This window comes from Carassius auratus, unplaced genomic scaffold, assembly GCF_003368295.1.
Source record: "Carassius auratus strain Wakin unplaced genomic scaffold, ASM336829v1 scaf_tig00011176, whole genome shotgun sequence".
In the NCBI taxonomy this organism is placed as follows: domain Eukaryota; kingdom Metazoa; phylum Chordata; class Actinopteri; order Cypriniformes; family Cyprinidae; genus Carassius; species Carassius auratus.
The window spans coordinates 138,197-162,013 of NW_020524175.1; the positions used below are offsets into that span (position 1 = coordinate 138,197).

At 35.4% G+C, this 23,817-nt stretch overlaps 1 protein-coding gene across 1 annotated transcript in view; it reads right to left on the reverse strand.

Annotated features, from left to right (window-relative positions):
* Window positions 1-23,817, reverse strand: part of cntnap3 (contactin associated protein family member 3) — a 108,857-nt gene that overhangs the window by 20,926 nt on the left and 64,114 nt on the right. Inside the window, exons 11-17 of the mRNA XM_026245851.1 lie at window positions 14,463-14,569; window positions 11,388-11,507; window positions 9,657-9,854; window positions 7,313-7,469; window positions 6,019-6,146; window positions 5,717-5,887; window positions 1,043-1,261 (exon numbers count right to left, since the gene is read on the reverse strand). Of these exons, the coding sequence (XP_026101636.1) occupies window positions 1,043-1,261; window positions 5,717-5,887; window positions 6,019-6,146; window positions 7,313-7,469; window positions 9,657-9,854; window positions 11,388-11,507; window positions 14,463-14,569 (1,100 nt within the window). The remainder of the gene's footprint in view (window positions 1-1,042; window positions 1,262-5,716; window positions 5,888-6,018; window positions 6,147-7,312; window positions 7,470-9,656; window positions 9,855-11,387; window positions 11,508-14,462; window positions 14,570-23,817) is intronic.

Sequence of the window (23,817 nt, forward strand, 5' to 3'; positions counted from 1 at the left end):
TTTAACTAAAAGTAAAACTAGTTTGGTAATTCAAATAAAGTAAAAATAAAACCAATATTAGATGAAAAACAAACCTAAAAAGAAAAGAAAATTAGAAATATTTTTTAGAAATTAACTCAAATAAGTTAAAGTGCTAACATTACTAAAAATACAGAAAAGTAAAATAAATTATGTAAATTTTAAAAATACAAAGAGTAATACAAATGGCAAACGCACACCATTATTAAAAATAAAACGAAAACTGAAAGTCAATTCAAAATACAGCTGAATACTATAACAGTACATAAAAAACTAAAATAACACTGAAATTTTAACAGAAAGTAATAATTAGACAAAAATATAAAATATTTCTAAGCAAAAATTCCCCTTAAATCAAAATAAATGAATAAATAATATAGTTGTACAATAAAAATAAAATAGACATAAAAATATAACACTTTAAAAGCAGTTTTTTTAAACATTCACAAATATTAGAATAGTATAGTACAATAAAACTGAATTAGATAAATAAAAAATATAAAAAATATATTTTTTTTAATATAGAATATTTATTTGTTTCAAATATTTTTAAGCAAAATGTTCTATTTGATTATTTGATTTTGAAATGACATTTGTCAGTTAAGTGAAACATTTTCGAAAATTTAGATTTATGCATCATCTGAAAGCTGAATAAATAATCTCTCCAGTGATGCGTAACAATATTTGTCTGAGATGCAACTATTTGAAAATCTGGAATCTGAGGGAGTAAAAAAATCTAAATATTGAGAAAATCATCTTTAAAGTTGTTCAAATGAATTCTTAGCAATGCATATTACTAATCAAAAATTTTGTTTTGATATATTTACGGTAGGAGATTTACAAAATATCTCCGTGGAACATGATCTTTACTTAATATCCTAATGATTTCTGGCATAAAAGAAAAATCTATAATTTTGACCCATACTGTTTTGACATATTGCAAAAAGGACCAATCCAAAGCATGATATCAGCGCTGAGACTGAGGATCACCAGACATGGTTTATCTGTTAAATGTTCTTCATACCTACAAACAGCTGGCTGTTGAGCTGCAGATGCATGTGTCCGTCAGCGGGGGCTTTCTGAACGGCGCCGGGATGACGGTCCACGAACAGCGAGGCCTCCTTCACGTTCCTCTCGGCTCTCACCTGATGCCAGCGCTCGTCGTTCAGAGCCGACGGCGTCTCCACCTTCACCTCCAGAGGACCGTTCCCCACGTCGAACGAGAACAGCACTTGAGTCGGAGCTGGAAACACAAACACGGTTGATGGATGTTCAGATGATATCTGGCTGATGTTCGGATCCAGCTAATAAGACGCAACTGTTGAAGAGAAATGAGAAATCTGTTGTGTGGCAGATGATGTTTGATGGTTTGAGAGAAACGCCAGGAAAACGTCTAAAACAACTTCTAATGATGATGAAATGAATGAGAAAACAGCTGCTCTAAACCAGAGAAGAGCATAGAGCTAATAACCCACAGATCTCTTAAGATCTTCACTGCTTCTCGGAGGAACCAGAAGTTTCTGTTGAGGAATATTCTCATCCAATCCTTCATCAAATGATTTTGAGCTACTTTCACATTCAATACGTTCATTCAGAAGATCACAGGCTTCTAGTTAGCTACTCATGTTATCTTCATGAAACACATAAAATTAAAACTGAAAACAAATATAAAAACGAATCCAATATATTCATAAGCACTCTAATAGGATATGCATAATTCTAAAATACAGCTGATGTAAAAATAAAACAATAAAAATATTAAATATACCAAATATTTGAAAAAAAAATAAAAAAATCTATTAATTAAAATTTCTAGAAATTACAACTTCAACTGAAAAAAAAAAAGCTCATACAAAATATTAATGGATACTTGAATAGTATAAAAATAAGGGTCAAATAAAACTGATAAAAAATAGACAATCAAAATATTAAGTTTGCAAACTAAATCTTACTAAAATGAAAAAAAAATAATAAAAAAAGAAAATTCGATTTAATTATTTTAAAAACTTATTCAGAATACTGAATATATATAAAATTAAGTGAAATAAAACTTAAAAATAGAAGAAAATGTTATACAATTTTCTTTTTTTAAAGTAAGCAAAATATCCTACACACAGACACACACACACACACACACACACACACACACACACATATATATATATATATATATATATATATATATATATATATATATATATATATATATATATTTTTTTTATTAATTAACTTTTTTTTGCAGGATGTTTTTTATTACAATAAAGCGTCGAGTAACACAGTGAATTAAATGCAAAATCTAGAAGTTGTAAAGCTGAAGTTTATCTTGGCAAATATTTAAAAAATTAAACTCATGTAAATTTCAGTTCATTTAAATTAACATATTAATTTTTTATCCTGTTTGCATCCTCAATTCAAACTCAGGAACTGAACTGGAATTGAAAACTTCCTCAATCCACATCCGAGTATTTTCCTCGTATGGATATAAAATCTGATATCTTTTTTTTAACTACCTGAAGGAAGTAAAGTCACGGTGATTTGGATCGATGTGACGGTGAGTAAATCATTGAACTCTTCCAGCTCAGATCTCAGGTTTATTCTCATCCGTGGCTTTGAGAGGAACTTCCTGTGAGTTTATGTCCTACATGAACAGCCTCGCCAGGCGGCCGACTCCGTCAGCATATAATGAGAGGTTAATTGAGCTCTTCCAGCCGGAGGATTTGTCATTATAAAGGAACAAGCGCTCGGGCGCTGTAAGGTCTTCACATGCTCTATTCTCATCCATCACATGAGGCCATTACTCCAGGAACTGAACAGCTCTTTCATGCAGTTAAACACTCGTGCAGCAGACGAGGGCTGTTATAGGGTTCGGATGAACTGCGGCTGACGGGAGACAGATAGAGATCATCTAACAGCAGCTGAAACAGATTTGACTTTTTCGGAGAAACTGAAAGTGGTTTTGGTGCATGTTTGGGTTTTGGGTGATTTTGCATGTTTTGTTACGCAGTTGCATTGGCTTCTGTGATCTTCTGTTTTCTGAAAATGACTTGGTTCCTCCTCCTTTGTGCGACTGTGTTTTTTTTTAAAGCAAAGCAAAACATAAAAAACTAATTAAACAGCATTCTGTGTCTGTATTAACAGACACAGTATTAACATCTGTATTAACATCTAGGATGCATATTACATGCATAGTATTTGTAATATTTATAATTTAAATATATACACTACAGTAAATAAAAACTTTTTGAACCGTAAGATTTTTTATGGTTTTTAAAGAATACTTTTTTTGTTTACTAAGACAGCATTTATGAGATTAGCAAAAACAGTAAAATTTTGAAATATTTTTACTATTTAAAATAACTGTATTCTATTTGAATATATTTTAAAATGTATTCTTGTGATCTCAAAGCTGTATTTCTCCAGTCCTTTCTATTCATCAAAGAAAGCTGACTTTCTTTATACTTTCTTTATAAATATTTTTTAAAGCAGCAAATCATGTGACTGGAGTAATGATGCAAAACATGTAGCTTTGAAATCACCAGAATAAATTGCATTTTAAAATATATTCATATTGAAAATAGTGCAAATATTTTCATTTTTTCTGGTTTTGCTATTATTTGGATCATATACTGTAAATGCAGGCTTTGGTGAGCAGAAGGCTTCTTTTAAAAAAATATTGACCGGTGGTGTACATTCAATATTATGATTATACAATATTAATATTCAATTATTATCATATCTATATACAAACAGAAAAATAATATAAAAAAATAGCAAGAGAACCACAAGGCTATAGGAGCTCAAACACAGGGGCTAAACTGGACTACTTTCTCTGACTGTAGTGCTTCAGATGACTATGAGTTACAGTAATGCTGATGCTTGACTTAGCAAACACTGAAAATAAAATGGCCAAAGGTCTTCAACTGATCATGTAGAAGAGGGTTTCACTGAAACCAGCCGAGCACGTCTCTACATATTGGTTCAGGAGCTATTCTGTGGTAATTTCCCTGGAGAAAACCATTTTGTGATGTCTATATTTCCAGCTTCTCTGGAACAAACAGCCAGCAATGTTGACATATTCAACTCATGTACATAACCCCATGCAAACATGAGAACACACACACAATTCATCAATTCAATGCTCAACCTAATCACTACATTATCCAAATATCCAAATTATCCAAAGCGACTTACATTGCATTCAGGCTATACAGTATTTTACCAGTATGTGTGTTTCCTGGGAATCGTACCTACGGCTGTGCGATATGGACAAAAAAAACTATCACGATTTTTTGATCAATTTTGCGATTTCGATTTTAATCACGATTTTGACACACACAGACATGCTTTACAGTCATAAATGCATTCAGTATAAATTTGAAACATATTTCCAAAAGAAAACCAATGAGAGCTTAATCAAAAAGTTGTAACATGTCTCTAGAACAGACTTAAGTCAAAATAATCACTAAGTAAAGATGTCAAACAAAAATCTAGACATAAGACAAAAAAAAATAAATAAAAAAAAAACCCGTGTTCAGGTGTTATATGTTTTGCACAATATATTTATTGGCCAAGGTTCACACGTACTCCGTCTGCAGTGCGTATACAGTAAGTTATGTGTACGCGGTTCAGAAGCAGCAGCGAGAGCGCATTATTCTAACGCGAAAGCATATTAAAATAATGCATGAGCGCAAATCTATCCGCTCGCACGCAGATTTCCTTTGCTCTGTTAACTAAACCAGACGCACGTGCTCAGATCATAGACTGTATAAGGCTCAGATACACGCTGCCTTACAATGTGTCTCCTCTCGCTCAACCTGTGTCCTGTGCACTCACAACTCTCTCTGTTCTCACGTGCAATATATAAAATCTTTTCACACTTTTCTATTTATAACCTTTTCTGTTCTCATCTTTTTACTGCGTGCAGTGTGAATGTTCCGTTCCATTAACATGGGCTCGAAAAAAAAAGGCTACGCATCCCAGACAGAGTGTGTGAACCTGGAGTTAGGTATATGCCCAGTCTGCTCTGTTCTCGCGCTACACTTAGGCGCGCTGCATCCTGATTGGTTCGGATAACATACTTCGCACACTCAAATCGCGATTTTATTTTGATTCCGATTAATCGCACAACCCTAATCGAACCCACAACCTTTTTGTGCTGTTAACGCAATGCTCTACCACTGAGCCACAGGAACACTAACCACATGAACATGCATAAATCATATTTCAAATATCAAATATCCTTAGGCATAAAGATCTACGACAGCTTCTGCTTTAAACTAAAGGGAGCCCTTTTACAATATTTAATCTTATATTCAATTACTATTTATTTTTTAACGCTAAAATTATGTCAAAATGAAGTTCTTAGCAATGCATATTACTAATCAAAAATTAAGTTTTGATATATTAATGGTAGGAAATTTACTAAATATATTCATGGAACATGATCTTTAGTTAATATCCTCATGAATTTTGGCATTAAAGAAAAATCTATCATTTTGATAGATATATATATACTCCCATATAGATTAATATAAGAATAAACTTTTCTTTCAAGACTTTAGGTGTACTTAATTACTATTGGAAAACCGAAATTCTGAATGGTCTTTCCAAAAACTGTTTCTTTTTATTTTGTGATGAAATATTTTGGCAGGTTTTTGTGAGATTCAGAGGAATAAACCTGAAGGTTGAAGGCACTTACAGCTCAGTTCGATCCGGATGAAGTCTTTGATCCCCAGGTTCTCCAGAAACACTCCGGATGAAGAGCTGGTCTTAAACAGGAAGGAGATATCTGCGCTCAGCTCCCCGTGGAACGTGGGAAAGTGCAGGTACGACGTCTCCTTGTTGAAGTAGGCAGCGTTCCAGAAGTTATCTGGAGAAGCAGTGTTTATATTGTTGGCCTGTGGTTTTCATTAAGCCAATCCAGCCAGAGCTGATGTAGCTGTGCTGTGTCTGACAGAGAGACAGAACGAGCGCTCAGAGTCTGATTAGTGTAGTACTTACTGTCACCGTAACACTGCAGGGGTCCCACTCTGTACGCCGCTTCTGAACCCGATCTGTTGATGTCACCCACAGCCAGCGCTCGCACCGGCAAATGCTCTTTATGGGACAGCAGCCCGGAGTCATTTGACCTGTCAAAGAAATCAAAACAGCATGACTCAACACATGAGAACAACACGACTGCACTTCAAGGGTTAATCTCATTAATACAGTCAAGAACATGACCAGATCAAATTTCACCCATAAATCAAAATATAAACACTTTTTTTTTTTTTTTTTTACATTTGCAATTACTTTTTCCAATTCCCTTTATGCAAAATAAAGCTGCATAAAAAAATTAAAAAAACGCCGCCATTTATTGTTTTTATTGTTTTATTTATTTTAATAAAATCAATAAACTATAAAAAAAAAAAACATGAAATCTATAATACAAACATAATTCAATATGTTTTGGTCCGTTGATTGCTTATTTATTTATTTATTTAATTATTTATTTCATTGCAAGAACATTTTCCAATTCCTAAAGTGATACTGTAAAACCTAATTTATTTATTGCATCAGTGTGGCATTTTTTTTTAATGATATAAATATCAATTAATTTGAAAAAAATCAATAAACTATTTTAATTTATGTTTAAAAAAATGTTTGGACAGTCATGATTTTATTTTTTCTTCTTCACATTTTCCGATTCCAACATTACAGAAAAAAATAAGTTAAAAATAGAAGTAAAAACTTAATTAGTTTTATTGCATTATGCTATGCTATAAATAAAAAGGTGGTATTTGTGTTTTGATTTTAATAAAATCATTCAATAAAACATTTTAATAAAAAATCTGAGTATCTGGACAGAAGTTCTGGGTCAAATATAAAATATTTAATACATAACCATATTGCAATATTTTTTGGTCTTCAGTATGTTTTTTAATGTTTATGTATTTTTGTTAAATGACTTCAAGTTCAACTAAACAGGCATTGTTGAATTTGGATTTAAAAATGAATCGTCAAATCAGAGATTTGAATCAATTCACTGAATCAGATTGATTCACCTGATTAAGCTGATTCTGAGAAATGAATCAAATTTCCGAGCCTTATTCTGTTTGTTGCATCTGACGTTTAAATGACACTAATTCATATTGTTTGAAAGACGAAAACATCTCACTGTCTGCAGCTGTCATGAAAACAATGCTACAATGCACAAAAACATCTCAACGTTCCTGAAAGTAGGCTTCGTTTTCTTTAAATAAACGTGGTTTGGGGTTGTAATGTGAGCTGGATCAGTCATGTGAGTGTGTCGTACCACTCTTTGCCGTCGGCGTCACAGTTGCAGAAGTGTTCGGGATGCACACAGTTCTCCTGCAGGCCACAGGCGCACTGCTGACTGCCCGGCACCGCACCGCCCCAATACATGTGTGCCTCGCCCGATCGACCCACCCACCAGCTGAAGGGAGCGCCGTCTGCAACAACACACACACAGCGCTCATCACCACACTGATGCAACCACACTACACTACCACTCTGAGATGATGGAAAACAAACAATTGATCAGAGCTTGTGCTTTCATAACTAACATGACTGAGATTATGTGTAAGATCAGGTCTTTTCTCATGAGAAATATTTAAGAAGCTGAAAGTGACATGTTTCTACTAAAGTTCTGAACATGTCAATAGTTCACATTATTTGAGGCCAAATGTAATGATCTCTGGTTTTGGTTGCACACTTGGGAGTCTTGGCAAATGTGATTATAATTTGAGAGATTGTGGGAGGATGCGTGTTTACTACGGCCTTTTTCTTGTGAGAAGCATCTGAGAAGCTGTAAATGACATGTTTCTACTGAGATTGATCAAAATAATTAAGAACAGACTCAATAGTTCAGGGCCCGGTTCCCCGATAACGCTCACTCTTACCCCTATTGTCCACTATAACCTGCACGTTTATGGCCGCGTATCGCTTTTGGCATGACAAAAAGCCCTGCTGCACCTCCTGGACCTCCGGACGTGTGGCCGTATAAAAAAATTGACATGGACTAAACGGCTCTGCGTCCGGCTCCGTCTTTGATTCAATACAAGGACACGTTGGATCGCTGCCATAGTTGGTCGCTTACTGGACACCACCCATTTATAGATCTTAGCCATTTAGAGCCACATTGTTTGCCAGATTTTAACTATCAAAAGTGATTGCCAATTTAAACGCTTTAATGACATTACGAAATAGCCAAGGCTAATTATCACAATATTAGTTCTGATACCACATAAAGTCAACTTCATTAATAGGCCTGTATCCATTGCGAACATAATTTATTATTAATCTTAAAATGTCCATAACATAAAATCATTGTTGAGCCACAACATTGTCAACATTCAATAGTTTTTGACTTGTACTGCTCTGCGCTGATTTCTAAAGACTGTTGTACAGTAGCGTCTTGAGCTCAAACAACGCTAAGAGAGAGCTTACGAATGGTCCGGACCAACCTTACGAAAGTGTGACTTACAGAAGATATACTTAGCGTACGAACGCTATAACGTTAAGAGAGAGGTTAAGGAATAGGTTAAGAACTACTTAGCGATAAGAACGTTTTGGGGAACCGGGTCCTGATCATTTGACCCTGAATTTAATGAGAAATATTTGGGTTTATACTGAGATATCCAAGTTCTGGCTACACACTTTGGGATCTGGTCACATTTTGAGACATTTAGAGATTACTGGGTTCTTTTTCTCATGAGGAACATCCGAGAAGCTGGAAATTATGTTTCTACAGACACAAAATAACCAACATTTTAGATCATTTGACTTTTTGTTGCAGACTTTGGGATCATTTTGAGACAGTGTGTGAGATTGCTCTGATCTTCTCATGAGAAACAGGATGTGAGATGTTTCTACAGTTCCTTTAACAGAAATAAAGATAGACACAAAAGAGTCAATAGTGCATATCAACTCATCCTGAATTTAATGAGAACATTTTTAGCTTATAAAGAGATATTTTTGTAATCTTTGAGACATTTTGAGATGACGTGAGATTACTGAGGACTTTTTCCTCATACGAAACACCTGAGAAGCAGAACATGTCTCTATTTATTCAGCTTTTAATCTCAAGAGGAAGCATTAAGCTGTTGAAGAGATCTCGTGAGTGATTTTCCATCAGTCTTGCATGCATCTGTCCAGGTTTAATCGTTCTTTTCATTGCTATTCATCTGGCATTTCCAACATTTCTTATTTATTCCTTACACTGTGTTCTCCTCGTCTCATCAAGAACTCCAGCAATGTGACAATGAATGGATGTAATTACCATGTGAGTGGATGTTTCGTGTTTATTTGAGAGACTACGAGAACCGTTATCAGCCGCCCCGACCTGTGATTGACACCGAACCAAACCGCCCATGACAAACCCACACAAACAAACAAACACGATAAAAGCTCTTTAAAGGTGCAAAAGCACATGAATAATCCACCCTAAAGGTGACTTTCAATTAATTGAATGCAGGAAAAAACATGGGGAAATAACTGAGCTGTCCGTAACCAAGAGCATAACAATCAATTTGAGTCGTTTGCGTAAGCGTCATGTGTCTGCGGATGGAGTGATATTTTAATAAGCCTGACCTTTCATAGGGAGGGGGCGATCGATATTCCTAATAAAAAGGGCTTACCTGGTGTGTTCAAGAGCCGTGACTTTTTGCAGTGGTAGGAGAGCTCCTGCTCGCAGTACTCCGCCTGGGTAATTATCGCCTGGATCTGCTCCACGTCGGCAGAATAGTTAAAGTGGGCTAAATGCTGATCTATCCCAGAGGACGCTTTTAATTTGGTGAGCTCCGTGTTATTATGTTGGATCACCATCCATGCTTTATCTGCAGGGAAAAGAGGGATTTGAACGAAGAAAAGGCTAAAATAAAACACTATGTTTTAGCTCAGAGCACTGTTGATTTCATCAACATGTCATTTGTCCTTCAAAAAGTCATAGAACATTCACAAAAAAAATAAAATAAAACTAAGCATGCGATATATATTAAACAATCATAAAAGGTTCATGGGTTCAAGGAGTGGTTAAGAAGAACCATTTTCAGCTGAATTGGGTTCTTGAGTTGCTTTAGAGGTTATTGTGGTTTCATAATGGTTCTGCTTTTAAAATATTGAAATAATGAAATTATATTTTCAATCCATTTGACTGATGTAGTGCGAAATGTGAAACTGCTGGTACCATTAACTGAAGTTATTGTTATTATACATTTTTATATAAAAACGTCATTTATTGGGGAAAAAAGTTAAATAAATAAATAAATAAATATAAATTTTTTAATAAAAATTTACTAAATAAAAATGACTAAAACTAAAACTGAAAAAAAAAAAAAAAAAATCAATATAAATATGTAAACCTCAAAAAGTACAAAACTGAAAAAAAAAACAATATTAATAAATACTGTAATAATGTATACAAAATATATACTAATGAAAATAACTAAAATGCAGACTGCAATAATACTTACATTAGGTTCAATTTAAATGGAAACTGAAAATACAAAATAACTAATTTAAAATATTACATTTGGTCATTTAGCAGTCACTTTTATCCAAAGCGACTTACAAATGAGTAATGATAATAAATTATCAAATATTTATTCTGTAACAGTATTTTCATTTGTCTAGGCCCTTTGCCATCCCGTCACCATCGCACATACACTCCTTTATCCTCCTCCTAAGTCCCCCACCATCCCTCTCTTTATCTCTATGGTGGGAGGTCAAGTCTTTTGGGGAATGGGGTGAACTGTCACACCCTATGGACCTGTTTTGTTGTGTTTTCTTCCCCCATCTGCTCTGTTTGACATAGTTTCTGGCTCTGTTTGATTATGTAAAATAACACTGATGTGAAATAGGATACTGAAAGAGTAAATATATATAAAAAATCATGGGGAACTGATTGGATGAACATGTAATTTTAGAGGAGGTTAGGAAGAAATACAAAATACTTTTTCTTTAGAATAAAACTACACTGATTAAGCATACACTATAAGTCTCGCAATGTGTATTAAGAAAGTCAATAGAGTCAATTTGGATTTCATATCGACTTCAACAAAGGAGAAGTGGGAATCTATCAAAGGTGACGCGATGCTTTTCTAAAGAGCCATTCAAGTTCAAAAGCTTCTTCTGTTGCATCATGCCATAAAAGCCTTTTAAAACTTTATTTGTGCGAGTGAACGTCACACAGACGGGCTCAAAGGTTGATCTGTCGGCTTCTTCTAATGTGTGTTTTAGCGAGTGTCACAGCTGACTTCCTCCGTGGGGTGTGACATGGTGCGTGAAGGATCAAAAGCTGTGGATTAAAGTCCCAATTACGGAGTGTTTAAAGGGATTTAATCACTTCGGCTTCACTGCGTGAGATTCACCTGACATGTTGCAGTAGATTAGCTGAGGTTTGACGGGGCCGCTTCCATCCACGTCGATGTAGTAAAAGCCAGACGTGTTTCCTTTGTGTTTGTACGCCTCACACGACGCTTCGTAAATGGCTGTAAACACAGAAGCAGTAGGTTAGTGTGGAGAGATAATGAGGTGAAGCTCTTTACGTTCAACACTGTGAATAATAACAGTAACGTACTTAAACAGGTGCGTGTTCACACTTTCTCACTTTTCTGACATCTGGAAATGCAGCTCACATAAAAACGTCTCTTTTTATTTTCACACCCTGTAAAATGTTATTACATCTTTAACAGAATGGTGAGATGGTTTTGATTCCAGTACTCGAGATACTTGAAATTATCTGGAGCAGCTTCAGGACTTTTAGAAAATATATTTAGTTGCCATGAGAAGCCATGATCTTTCCAGGAAAGATAGTGATAGACAGACGAATGGGTAAAAAAATCATAATAATAGTAAATCACAATAGAGGCTAACCAGTTGATCAACTACAGTAAATTAAGAGAAAAAAAAACTGTATTACAAGTTTTTCTAAAATGTTATGTTTAAACATGTGGCATTATGTACTAAAAATGCACTAATTCGCATATATTTCCAGTAGATAAATCTGAACGCTGGATAAAGCCAGGTTTAACATTCTCGTTTAATTTTGTTGACATATTAAAGATTTTTACAGAAGAGATTTTGGATTTTTCTCTTCTTATCAACCCATAAATCATGAAATACCGTCAACAGTCAGAAAATAATATGTCTAATATTTATCAGCTGAGTGATTTATGAACAAATCCTTCAGTAACAACCTTCAGAATACAGATATGAGTAAAACTCTAAATTTAGGTGTATGTAAGAACTGCTAAACTCATTTTGAGAAAACAACCTCTAAAATTATGATCTATAATCTAAATATCTACACATAAATGGCCAAATCTTTCTCATACAGAATACAGATATGAATAAAACTAAATTTTGATGTGTGTAAGTGATACCGAAGTGGAGAAACCGACTAATTTTGATCACAGCTGTGTTGGGAGATTTCCCCTCTGACGCTCTCGATGTCACTGATGTCACACCTGGACGGGACGATGTGATTGGTTAAGCAGATCTAAATCTAAATCAATGCTCCAGAATGGTCTCTGTCAATCAACGCTGGATCTCGTGTTCATCTGCTAACACGAGCCAGTAAAGTGTTTAAATGAGTATAAAGATGCACTTTCTTATCTGTGCCATGTTGAACTTTTAAAGGAAATATAATTAGTGTGAAGTGACTGTAAAGGCAGGATGTTTCACATGGTTTTTTAACTCAGTTCACTATCCCACTGATCACATTATATGTTCTAATTGTGTTACATTTGGAGATTGAACTTATTGCACATTTTTTTCTCTTTGGCTCACATTCATCTTCAGAAAATTTTCACATAATATATTTTGTAAGATTTTACAAGCATTGAAAATCATATATCGTCCACTTAATTTTGCATGGCATATTTGTGAAACTACACCTCCCAGTGTATTTGTATTATAAAACGAAGGCAGTGTTTCATCTGAAGTGTGTTGCATCAATTTTGCATGCACTCAAGCAAACGAAGCAGCTTTAATTATGACCGTCTGCATCTGTTTCGTAGCACTAAATTCATGATGTAACGCAAACGGGGGAAGTTAACTATCTATTAATGTGCTTAGGGAGGAAATGGATTACTGTAGGTTTCACTTTCAAGGAAAATAATTACATTCTGTATGCAATCTGTTTCATATTCAATCGGAGAAAACATTACTTAGTTTAAATTTTGTCAACATCAAAACCCCATTAAAACCATATAAATATATAAAACAGATATATTCAGTTACAGTCCTGCAGAAATACCTCAAACGCTCCTCTGACTGACAGCAGTTTTATGTGAGATCTAATTATGGGGTCGCCCTATAAAGTCCCTCTCAATAACACCCCCTTTAAAACAGCTCAAGTGTGAACGTCTTAAATGCTGCCGCCATTAAACATTTGAGTGACGTGTGCTTCATTTCAGCCCAAATCTGTTCCACTCTCTTTTACGGCACCAAAAGCGGGCCTTTTCACTTCACTGAGAACTGTGTAAATCCATAAGCGTGTAAAGCTTGAGCTCTGCAGCAAATGAGCGCCTGACCTTGCGTCATGTTTTATATTGTTTCCTTACAGGCCTCATATCATGGAGGAATTCCATTTGCATTGATGTTCTGGGATAAAAGTGCTCAATATGCGATGATAATATATGTGTTTCAGAACGCAATAGATATTAAAACTACTATAGGCTGCAAAATGACATCTGCAAACTTATGCAATTAATCACAGACACATCTACACATAATCATGTATGATGCATATGCATTTATTACAAACAATTACTTTATTATAATGTTTACTTTATGGTGTTTATATTGTAATATGCTGTCAAAGGCTGTAAAAGTGCATATTTTATCTCTCTCATCTGTTTGAATGAGCAGTCGGCAATAGTGAAGCTTAGACGTTTCAAAATAAAAGAATCTGCTTACTTCAAGCTCGTTTATAATTCTCACTTATTAAGATTTTTTTTTACTGTATCCATCATGTTTTTCATGTATGGTAAGCTTGAACTGCTAAATTTGCTCCAATGCCAAGCCCTGGAATAGAATACAAATTATAGACATTTTAAGCAAACATGAAAATATATTTATATATATATATATATCAATATTTGTCCAAATATGCAAACGTTTGCATTAAAAGCCTTAGTAGATGCAGTTCAGTGCAGCAATGTGAATATGAACAAGCATAATAAACTTAATATGAATACGAATGCATGTTGTTATTCTATTCAAAATATCAAAATCTACAGAATGAAGCATGTTTTTTTTTTTTTTTGCATTCCATAAATTATCACTGTAACTGAGTTTTATCATAAACCGTGATCATATAGTGCAGTTTAGGGAACATCAGGAGGGATTCCGTCCTTGACTCTGAGTGTGGAAGGAATCCGTGCACAGGAAGTGTTTGAAGTGTGTGCAGGAAGTGGTCTGTATTTCAGAAGCGTTCTTACAGCTGTGGCAGGTCGCTCCGCTGTAGCCCGTGGCAGAACAGTTGCAGTGAAACGTGCTCCACGACTGCGAGCACCTCCCTCCGTGCTCACAACGATTCGGGGAGCATCTGGTGGGAAAAAAACAGGACATGAAATATCATATTTGATGTTTGATCTCAAGGACAATCAGATACAGAGAAGCGCAATCATTCAGCGTTGCACATGCAGCCTTTGTAGACAGTTTGCGTGGAGTGAAAACCTTGCTGTTGGCTTTATCTGATCCTGGAGCGGGAAACAGTGACTTTAGCAGTGCACTTTTAGGGACATATAAGAAGAATTCTGACAGTATGACAGTTGCATGTAAATCACAGGCAATACTGGAAGCTTATTTCCACCATGGAATAAGAAAATGGTAATTGCAACATTTTTATCTCACAATTCTGACTTATTGCTCTCAATTATGAGTTCAAAAGACAGTACAGTTACAGTATAGTTATATAAGTGCTGAGTTATATTATTTAACTACATGTACTTACTATAGGGTTAGTGTTAGGATGAGGGTTTTGGTTTAGGGTTAGTTGCATGGAACTATGCATAATGTATTGTTATTATTGTTTTGAAGTATATGCAAATCAATATTAATTATGAGTTAATCAAATAATTATTTAAATTTGGGTCGGTTTTCCACACAAATAATCACTTTGTAAGAAGTGGTTACCAAAAATGTAATTTACATAACTTTTAAAGCACCCTGATGTTAACCAATCATAATCATAATCAAGTCTACTTCATTATCATAATCATAAATCTAAATGTACTGTACATAAAGAAGTCTAAAATATAGAAAAGCAATTTAATTTAGAGAGAAGCTGAAAAATATGCATAGAATTAGCACAAAATAGGCATAAACACTCATGCAAAGGGTTTGCAAACTCATGCAAACCTTTTTTTATTTAGTGATGTTATTTCTACATGCAACTGTTTGACTTCATTTATTTAAAGAAGCCTTAAATATAAAGGCACAATAAGCCTGTAATTCAGAAGGAGGGTGAAAAATATGCATAAAAATGTCACTTAGTCATAAGCTCACATGCACCTCACAGAATCTGCAAAGTTAAATTAAAAAAACAAGGGATCATAAAAAATGCATGTTGCTTTCTTATTTAGCACTGCCCTGAGAAGCTATTAATTAAACTATTACGCTTTAATTATTAACATTTTGCAGGGTTAAGTAAACTTATATGCTGTATGATTTTGGTGCAAAATGCCAAGAATATCACATCTGACGACTTCCTGAAATAACAGCAGTGCTGAGGACTCGTTCCTGCACAAACACCACAGGACAACACACGCTGAACTTTAATACTTTCAGCACACCGTTAACCTCAAGATTGACTTGGCAAACACCACTAATAATCATTTATGCCACCACATCTTGATTTAGAAGCTATAAAGTTTTGCTGAGAGCAAGCAAGGTTAACCGAGGGACTCAGAGCACCACAAACATCTTCCAATTTCTCTTTGTAAAGCGAATCCTTTCTAGTCATCTCACAATGTCCTTGCCTGAGCCCACCCTCTCCCGACTCTCACGGGATGATTTGCATGCTCGTGTTACCAGCACTCACTTTACAGTCCACATCTCTCACCAGATTTCCATTTGTGACCACAATGATAGTCTAAGAGGATCCGTTCAAACGCTCTTTGTGCTTTCGGTGGTCGGGACAGATACACCCTCCGCTCCTGTTTCACGCTTTGTAGCGTTATAATCGAACAGGATCGAGTGTGTCTTTCATTCTGCTCAAAACGACACTTCAAACCAAGGGAAAAAAACCCAAAGCACACTTTTTGGCTCGTGTACGCCGGTGGCATACTGAGAGCCCTGACTCTTTGTTGGCTGCAATCCCATCAGAGCTTTGCAGGACCATCGCAGGGACACAAGTGAACCGAGGCGGTCGGCTTCACGCAGCCGGACTCCTCTGTTCTCCTGTAATCTGCCACCGCGACACACACAGACACAGAGAGAGAAACACACAGCAAGGAGAAACGCAAGCATGACTTGCAAAACAACTGTGTTTTCTCTGATGAGACGAGCTGAGATAAATAAACACAAATCATAGCCAAAAGATCGACAAATGATGAATTTCAATGGGAAGCTGCTTATACACTACTGTTAAAAAGTTTGGGGTTTTGTATCTTCTGCTCACGAGAGCTGCATTTATTTGATCAAAAACACAGAAAAAGCTGTAAAAATGTGTTTAAAAGCCGCATTTATTTGAAATATAAATCTTTTGCAACATTATAATAGTCTATACTGTCACTCTCAATCAATTTAATAAATCCTCGCTGAATAAAAATATTAATTTCTATTTAATGGGAGTGTAACGTAAGTCAGGGTTTATTGAAGTGCAAAACTTTTTACATGACCGTTTTATAACTTCTCTACGATGCTTAGGAGAGAAACAAGTACACAAACATAATTTGTAAGAGCAAGCTATTCAATTTTCATGAAAGATTATGAAGGCAAACATTATTTTTATAATAACATGCACTGATTTCACAATAAGGCCAGCAACATGTTTACATACAGTAAACAGGGTCAAATTTCGGTAGCACTTTATTTTACAGTCCTGTTCCTCATGTAGATACTATGTACTTGTTATAGTAATTACAATAACTATGTAATAACTAGGTACTAACCCTGAACCTACCCCTAAACCTAACCCTACCCCATCTAGTTACCTTGTATTACCAGAACTTTCTTAGATAAATACACTGTAAGTACACTAGAAGTACATGTTAGTACACGTACTGTAAAATAAAGTGCAACCCAAATTTCAATCCAAGCTGATATTAAATAAAATTGAACAGATGTTTTTTTTTAAAGAAATGAGGTCTCTAATGAATTCATCTTGACATCTGGGAGTATGATATTCCACAAGCATCTCAGCCTGAAGGACACATCAACTGGGAAACTGGAGATGACATAGAAATGAGAAACAAGATCAAGATTTCACTGAATAACCTGAAAAAAAAACACTGAAAAAACAAAACACAACTAGTAGAATTAGTGTAGAAACGTAAAGGTAGACAGTTAAACTCAAGATGCCTGTGTTCTGCATTTCATCTTCTGCAAGAGAAAACCAATCACAATTCAATAAATTCTAATGCAGAAGATAGAAAGATGCAAGAAAAAAGCCCAAACAGAATTCAAATGACCTCAGTGACATCATCGCTGTCAGTTACATTTTGAATCCCGAACATTCTATAAATGTACATCAAAGGGAGATAAAAAAAAAAAAACGGAATTTAAAAGTAACATCTATTTCCCAAACAGACTTAAATAGTATCAATTGAGCAAAAACAAACTAAAATTACCTACAAAACAGGTCGAAAGGAGTCAGCATGTTTTGTGGTGAAGAAAATCAAAAATTTCAATGCGGCACTCGCATCGTGAACAATAAAATCAAACATAAAAACTCCCTCAGACAGAAAACTGCCTCTGCTGCAGGACAGAACAGAAAATAAATCTATTCAAGCAGAATGTGTGAGGACAGCGAGCTCTGAGAATAAATGCCACAACGGCTCTGAGCAGCAGCTTGACGGCGTCGAAACGCACGTGCCCTGTGCTGCCCTTCCCATCCCTCCACCCTCCTCGACAGCAGCCAAAGGTCGTGCGGCGTGACCCTAATCACAGAGAGGTGACAACCAACGGCGGCCCGCTGAGCTGAAGTCACCTCATGAAAGACAAGTGCAGCAGGTGCGGGGAATCGGCACGTGCCTCGACGCGCTGTTGATGTGTTTCCTCAGCCGCAGGGGAAACCTGACAGGAGACAGACTCACACCTCCAGCCTGGGGGTCGAAGGTCATGTGGAGGAAATTAGGACGGACAGAAGCCAGGCCAATGATGCAACCTTCAGCCGACCTCATCAGCAGAAAACAGCGGGAAGAGAGATGCAAACATGCAATGCTTCAACTCCCCAACATCCAAAGTATGTTCATTTAAAGGAATGGTTTACCTAAACATTTATATTTGCTGAAAATGTGCTCAGCTTCCAGCAGTCCAAGATGTGGATGAGTTTGTGTCTGAATCAGATTAGGAGAAATGTAGCATTGCATCAGTGTCTCATCAATGGATGCTCTGCAGTGAATGGGTGCCGTCAGAATGAGAGTCCAAACAGCTGATAAAAACATCACAATAATCCACACCACTCCAGTCCATCAGTTAATGTCTCGAGAAGGGAACAGCTGCGTGTTTGTAAGAAACAAATCCAGCATTAAGATATTTTAACATCACTTCATGAAACATCCATGTTACGTTCTCAAATCAAAATCCACTCACATATTTGTTTAGAGCCGTTCTGGACCGTTCTGGATTTGTATTTGGTTCTTGATCCGTGCCGATTTCTCTCCTGATTCAGACTAGATGACTTTGTTTTCAGTGTAAAAAGCAATATGGTTTGAAGTTTAAAACATCTTCATGATGGATTTGTTTCTTACAAACACAGCTTTTGGCTTCACAAGATGTTAACTGATGAACTTGGGTACTTGTGGATCTCTCTCTCTAATAATGCATTAATAGTTGCATAAGTCTGCTATCAACGGCTCTGTCCTCTGTTACTAGGTCTAAAATTAAGTTTTGGAATTAGCAAAGGAGGCATTGGATTAGATAATCCTATTCACAACAGTATTTGAAGAACAAAAACCAGACGAATGCCTTGAAATATATGATCTGACTGATGTCTTGAGGTGTGGCAATCATAAGTGGAATAATTGACTCCCAGCTGTTTAGTTATTAGAAAAATAATGCACAATAATAATAATAATAATAGTGCATTAGTTTTCTAATAATTAAATTTGCCCGTCGTCAATTATTCCTTACTTATTATGATGTTTTTATCAGCTGTTTGGACCCTCATTCACTGCAGAGCATCCATTGCTAAAACACTGATGCAATGCTACATTTCTCCAAATCTGATGAAGAAACAATCTCATCCTGATCTTGGATGGTCTGAAGGAGAGCACATTTTCAGCAAGTTGATAATACTGTCAATTCTAAACCTGCAAACTAGCCATTGAGACAAATAAACCTAAAGCAATTTCCTGTCTTGTGCATCACTTGTGAATTCCACAATCTATTATATTTTACTGTGACTGTACAGCAGTGATCCACACACCTAAACAGCTCTTTAAAATGCGGAAAGTATGATGAACTTCACTGCATGTTTGGATAAGAACGTTTGATCATTGTTTAATGAATTACTGCCGCTATAATCAATGCAAAGTGCATAAAACATCAAATGAAATTCTAATTCTTGCTTTAGGTGGCTGCTAAAAGCACAATGTTTACTGCAGCAGGCAAATAACGCTGACTTTAGTGAATAAGGCACAAGACTCATTTGCATACAAAGGAGGTGTGTTTGTGCTGAAAAGAATGACAAAGACTTAATTTACTGTAAAGACTCATGACGCAGCAACAAAACTGTTGAGTGAATTCATGCCTGTGGCTCTTTCAAATCAGCATTAGATTAATTTGCAACAATCAGGGTGCACTTCATTAGTATTATTATTATAACTATGGTAGTTGTAGTTCTATGTGCATATATATATATATATATATATATATATATATATATATATATATATATATATATATATATATATATATATATATATATATATATATATACCTAACACATCCAATATTTTTGTTTGTTGGTAAGACACTTTAAAACAAGAAAATTCAGTGTTGAATTCAAGACTCTAGATGCTTCAATGATAAATAATATCCTATGAAAATATAAACATCCAACGTTAACTATGTGCAATTACGTAATCAATCAACTTTACATGTGAAGATATAACACTACTGTTAAAAAGTAAGATGTTTTAACATTTCATGTTTTTGAGTCTCTTCTCACCAGTTTACAGTAAAAACCGTAAAATTGTGAAACATTAATACAATTGAAAATAACTGTTTTATTTAAATATGTTTTAAAATGCAATTTATTTCTGTGATGCCTAGCTGTATTTTCAGCATCATTCCTCCAGTCTTCAGTGTCACATGATCTTCATGTGAAATCTTTAGTAACATTACTGTATGTCTTTCTTTACTGTCAACTTTTGATCAATTTAATTCATCCTTGGTGAATAGAAATATTATTTATTAAATAAAGCCAAACATTTTCAACTCGGGTAGACCCTGATTAATGAATACAAATGTAATGGTGACACCAAAACAATGGAATGGAATTCAAGTGCACTAATAAAAGACAGAATGAGAGTTAGTGCAGGACAGGATGGATGATAAGTGAAGCAGTAGAGCAGGAAAGACGAGAAACTTAAACACATGCAGCACTGCGTTTGCTGGAATAAAGAAATCTGTAGGGTATCCCTCAGATCATTCATGTGATTGGCTCTTTAAACCAATGGGCGGGACTTCCTGTCAGCACTGGTAATGATCCTCCACACAGCAGCTGTATTTCAGAGTATGAGTCTGAGATTCAGTGAAAGTGTCGACAGCGCAGAAACTCCTCTTTATTCTGTCCATTATTCACCTTTACAATAACACTGACTCAGCGCTTTAGTCAAAGTGAGCACTACATCACACAGAGCTCCTCCCACGTCACAGCAATAACAAAACAACTTCCTCAGGTCAACCTTCAGCACAAAAACCCCATACAGAACACTAGTTTCTGAAAAAATATGGCATACAGTTATCTTAGAAATATGCTTGTTTTATGTTTTGTATCCGATTTTCCAATGTTTTATTTAAATTTCAATTTCTGTTTTGATGGGTCATGATTTGTGTAACAGCAGATTAAAAAAAAAGCTATGCTAAATACAAATGATAAAATGCAACTATATAACTGTGCATAGTTGGAAAAGTAAAATAAATAAATAATAGAATTATAAAGTAATAAATGAATGACTTATCCTACTAAAAGTGCATATTTCTTGTTGCTGATATCATGTGCTTGGAAGCAGAAAAAAGCTTCAAATGCTAATTAATTATTCAGATGTTTTTATTTTATTTTATTTATCATTCATCATGCTAGAGGTGGCAGGTCAAATCTAGTGCATTGCATACATTATCAATGCACACAAATGTGTTCATTCTATATACTACTGAAATAGAGTGGCATGAAAGTGAACAAATGCATTGGTCTTTTAGTACAAGGAATCATTACAAGCTCAACTTTAGTCTTCTAAACGACAGCAGCACGCATCAGCTCTCTGCTTCCCTCATATTATCTTTGATGTGGGGTTAATAAAGGCACTCAGCTTCGCTCTAGTTCACACTCATTTTGCACAGGGCCCCATGGGTTCACATGGGGTGCATGTAAAGCCAATGAGAGCCACTACCATTCTGTATTATGGGCAGCAATGTTTTACTACAGTCCTTTAGCAGAGGTAATAACCCTCGCAGTGGAGCTGCTGTTTCTGTATGGAGTCTGTCCTCGCCTCATGCCTGCGAATTCAATAATATTGTGTTCCCCTAATGAGAGCCGAGAGCTCCATTCAAGCCGCAGGACCAGTGTGAAAGTGACGCCAGCGCTTGACCTGCTAAACTGCATTAGCACAAGTGTCTTCGTGACTTACGCATGATGTTTTCATAGCGTTAAAGAACACACCTGGCATCCTGTTCACATCAACACTAATAATGACTGAGTGATAATATACTGTTTATTATAAAAATGTTGAAATTAAATTCACAATAAATTTTCTAAATTCTGTTGCAACATATTTGATTTTAATTTATTCTCACTTGATGTAATAAAATAACTAGGATTTATTTTTCCCAATAAAAGTTGTGGTTCTCTGATCATTCGGAAGAAACTACTAATTGCAAAAAAATAACTAAAACAATAAATAAAGTAGAGAGATTGAAATAATATTCTAATATTTTCTTGTAAAATGTACACCAATAATTTGTATTTACTTTTTTATTCCTTAAAACGTTTTTTTTTTTTTACAGTGTAGAGTGTGAAAAATGTATATTCATTCTGAGCATTGTTAAATGTACATTTGTTTACATGTTTAAAAAATGACATTTACCAGTGTTAACATTTGTGTCACAATAACAAATGTGATCTAAGTGTTGGTGTTGGGTGGTTTGACCAAAAATTTATATAACGTTTTTTTTTTTTCAAAATTGTGCCGGTTTTCCGGTTTATGACATTTTTTTTTTTTTTTTTGAGTCATGCATAATCAGGTGTACAATGCATTTTCTGATGGTTGATATTCCAAGACATGCTTGCGCCTAAGGTGCTGGAGCAAATTGCTTGTGTTATCGCCTTTGGCGACAATTTTAGCCTGACAGCACTTGCATAAAATGGATGTTTGGTCGACGTCGGGTTTTTGGAAACCAAAAAACCTCCAAACAACAGACCAGGCTCCTCTTTTTGGCTGTAACGGCAAAAGTGATGTGTGGGTCGATCCACCCGCGGTTACGAGTCATCCAAAAATATTTTTAATGATATTCGGGTTGCGGTCGGTCAGGTCTTTTGAAATAAAGATGCCAATTAAACCTTTGTAATTTATATAGTACTAGACACAATTTTGAAATACATTGGCCTAAACTTTATTGGCTGAATAACTTCGGGATTATAGAGTGACCACCTGTCCCACTTTACGTTGTTAATAAGCTGTACAGCAATTTTACCCTTTGTCCCGCCTCACACAAATTGAGCATCTGTCCCGCTTTTTCATTTGACCCTGCCTAATAAATACAAGGATACGTCCATAGGTGTACTATTAACTTATGTCCAATAGTTCAGAGGAGAGCAATAAAAGCATTAGTTGATAGGCTGAGTCGTACATCAATCAAACTGTTGACTGGTGCACGAACACCTCCTCAAGAATCCCAAATTGGAGAGTGCGCGTGTTGTTCGGTCAGGTGACGAGCATTTATCATGCCGTACATCACACACATTCATATCGCTCAACTGCAGTAACAAGTTTGCCCCAGTCATTTTTCCAGATTCTGAAATAGCTAAGAAAAAAGCTGTAGAAACTTTGGGTGATATTTTGGGACAGGTATGTCTTAATCTTTTAGTCGATGGGTTTAAAAAGAAATATAGGCAATATATTACAGAAATCTTGAAATTTCTACTTTTAAATGAAAATATTCAAACCAAAATAAACGGGTTACTCTCTAATTATGTAATCCATATGAATGTGCATTTCTCTCTGGTGTTCATGGCGAGTCTGCATCGTCAACTTCATTTTAGCAGCAACACAGAAAACACCAGTTTATTACTGAACAATTAAATGTCTCCTTGCTAATTTAGTCACATGCATAATCATTACTTTAACCGTTTTTTTGTGGCAAGCCTTATGTGTGCGGACATAACGCTTATTATCCTGTAGGCTATAG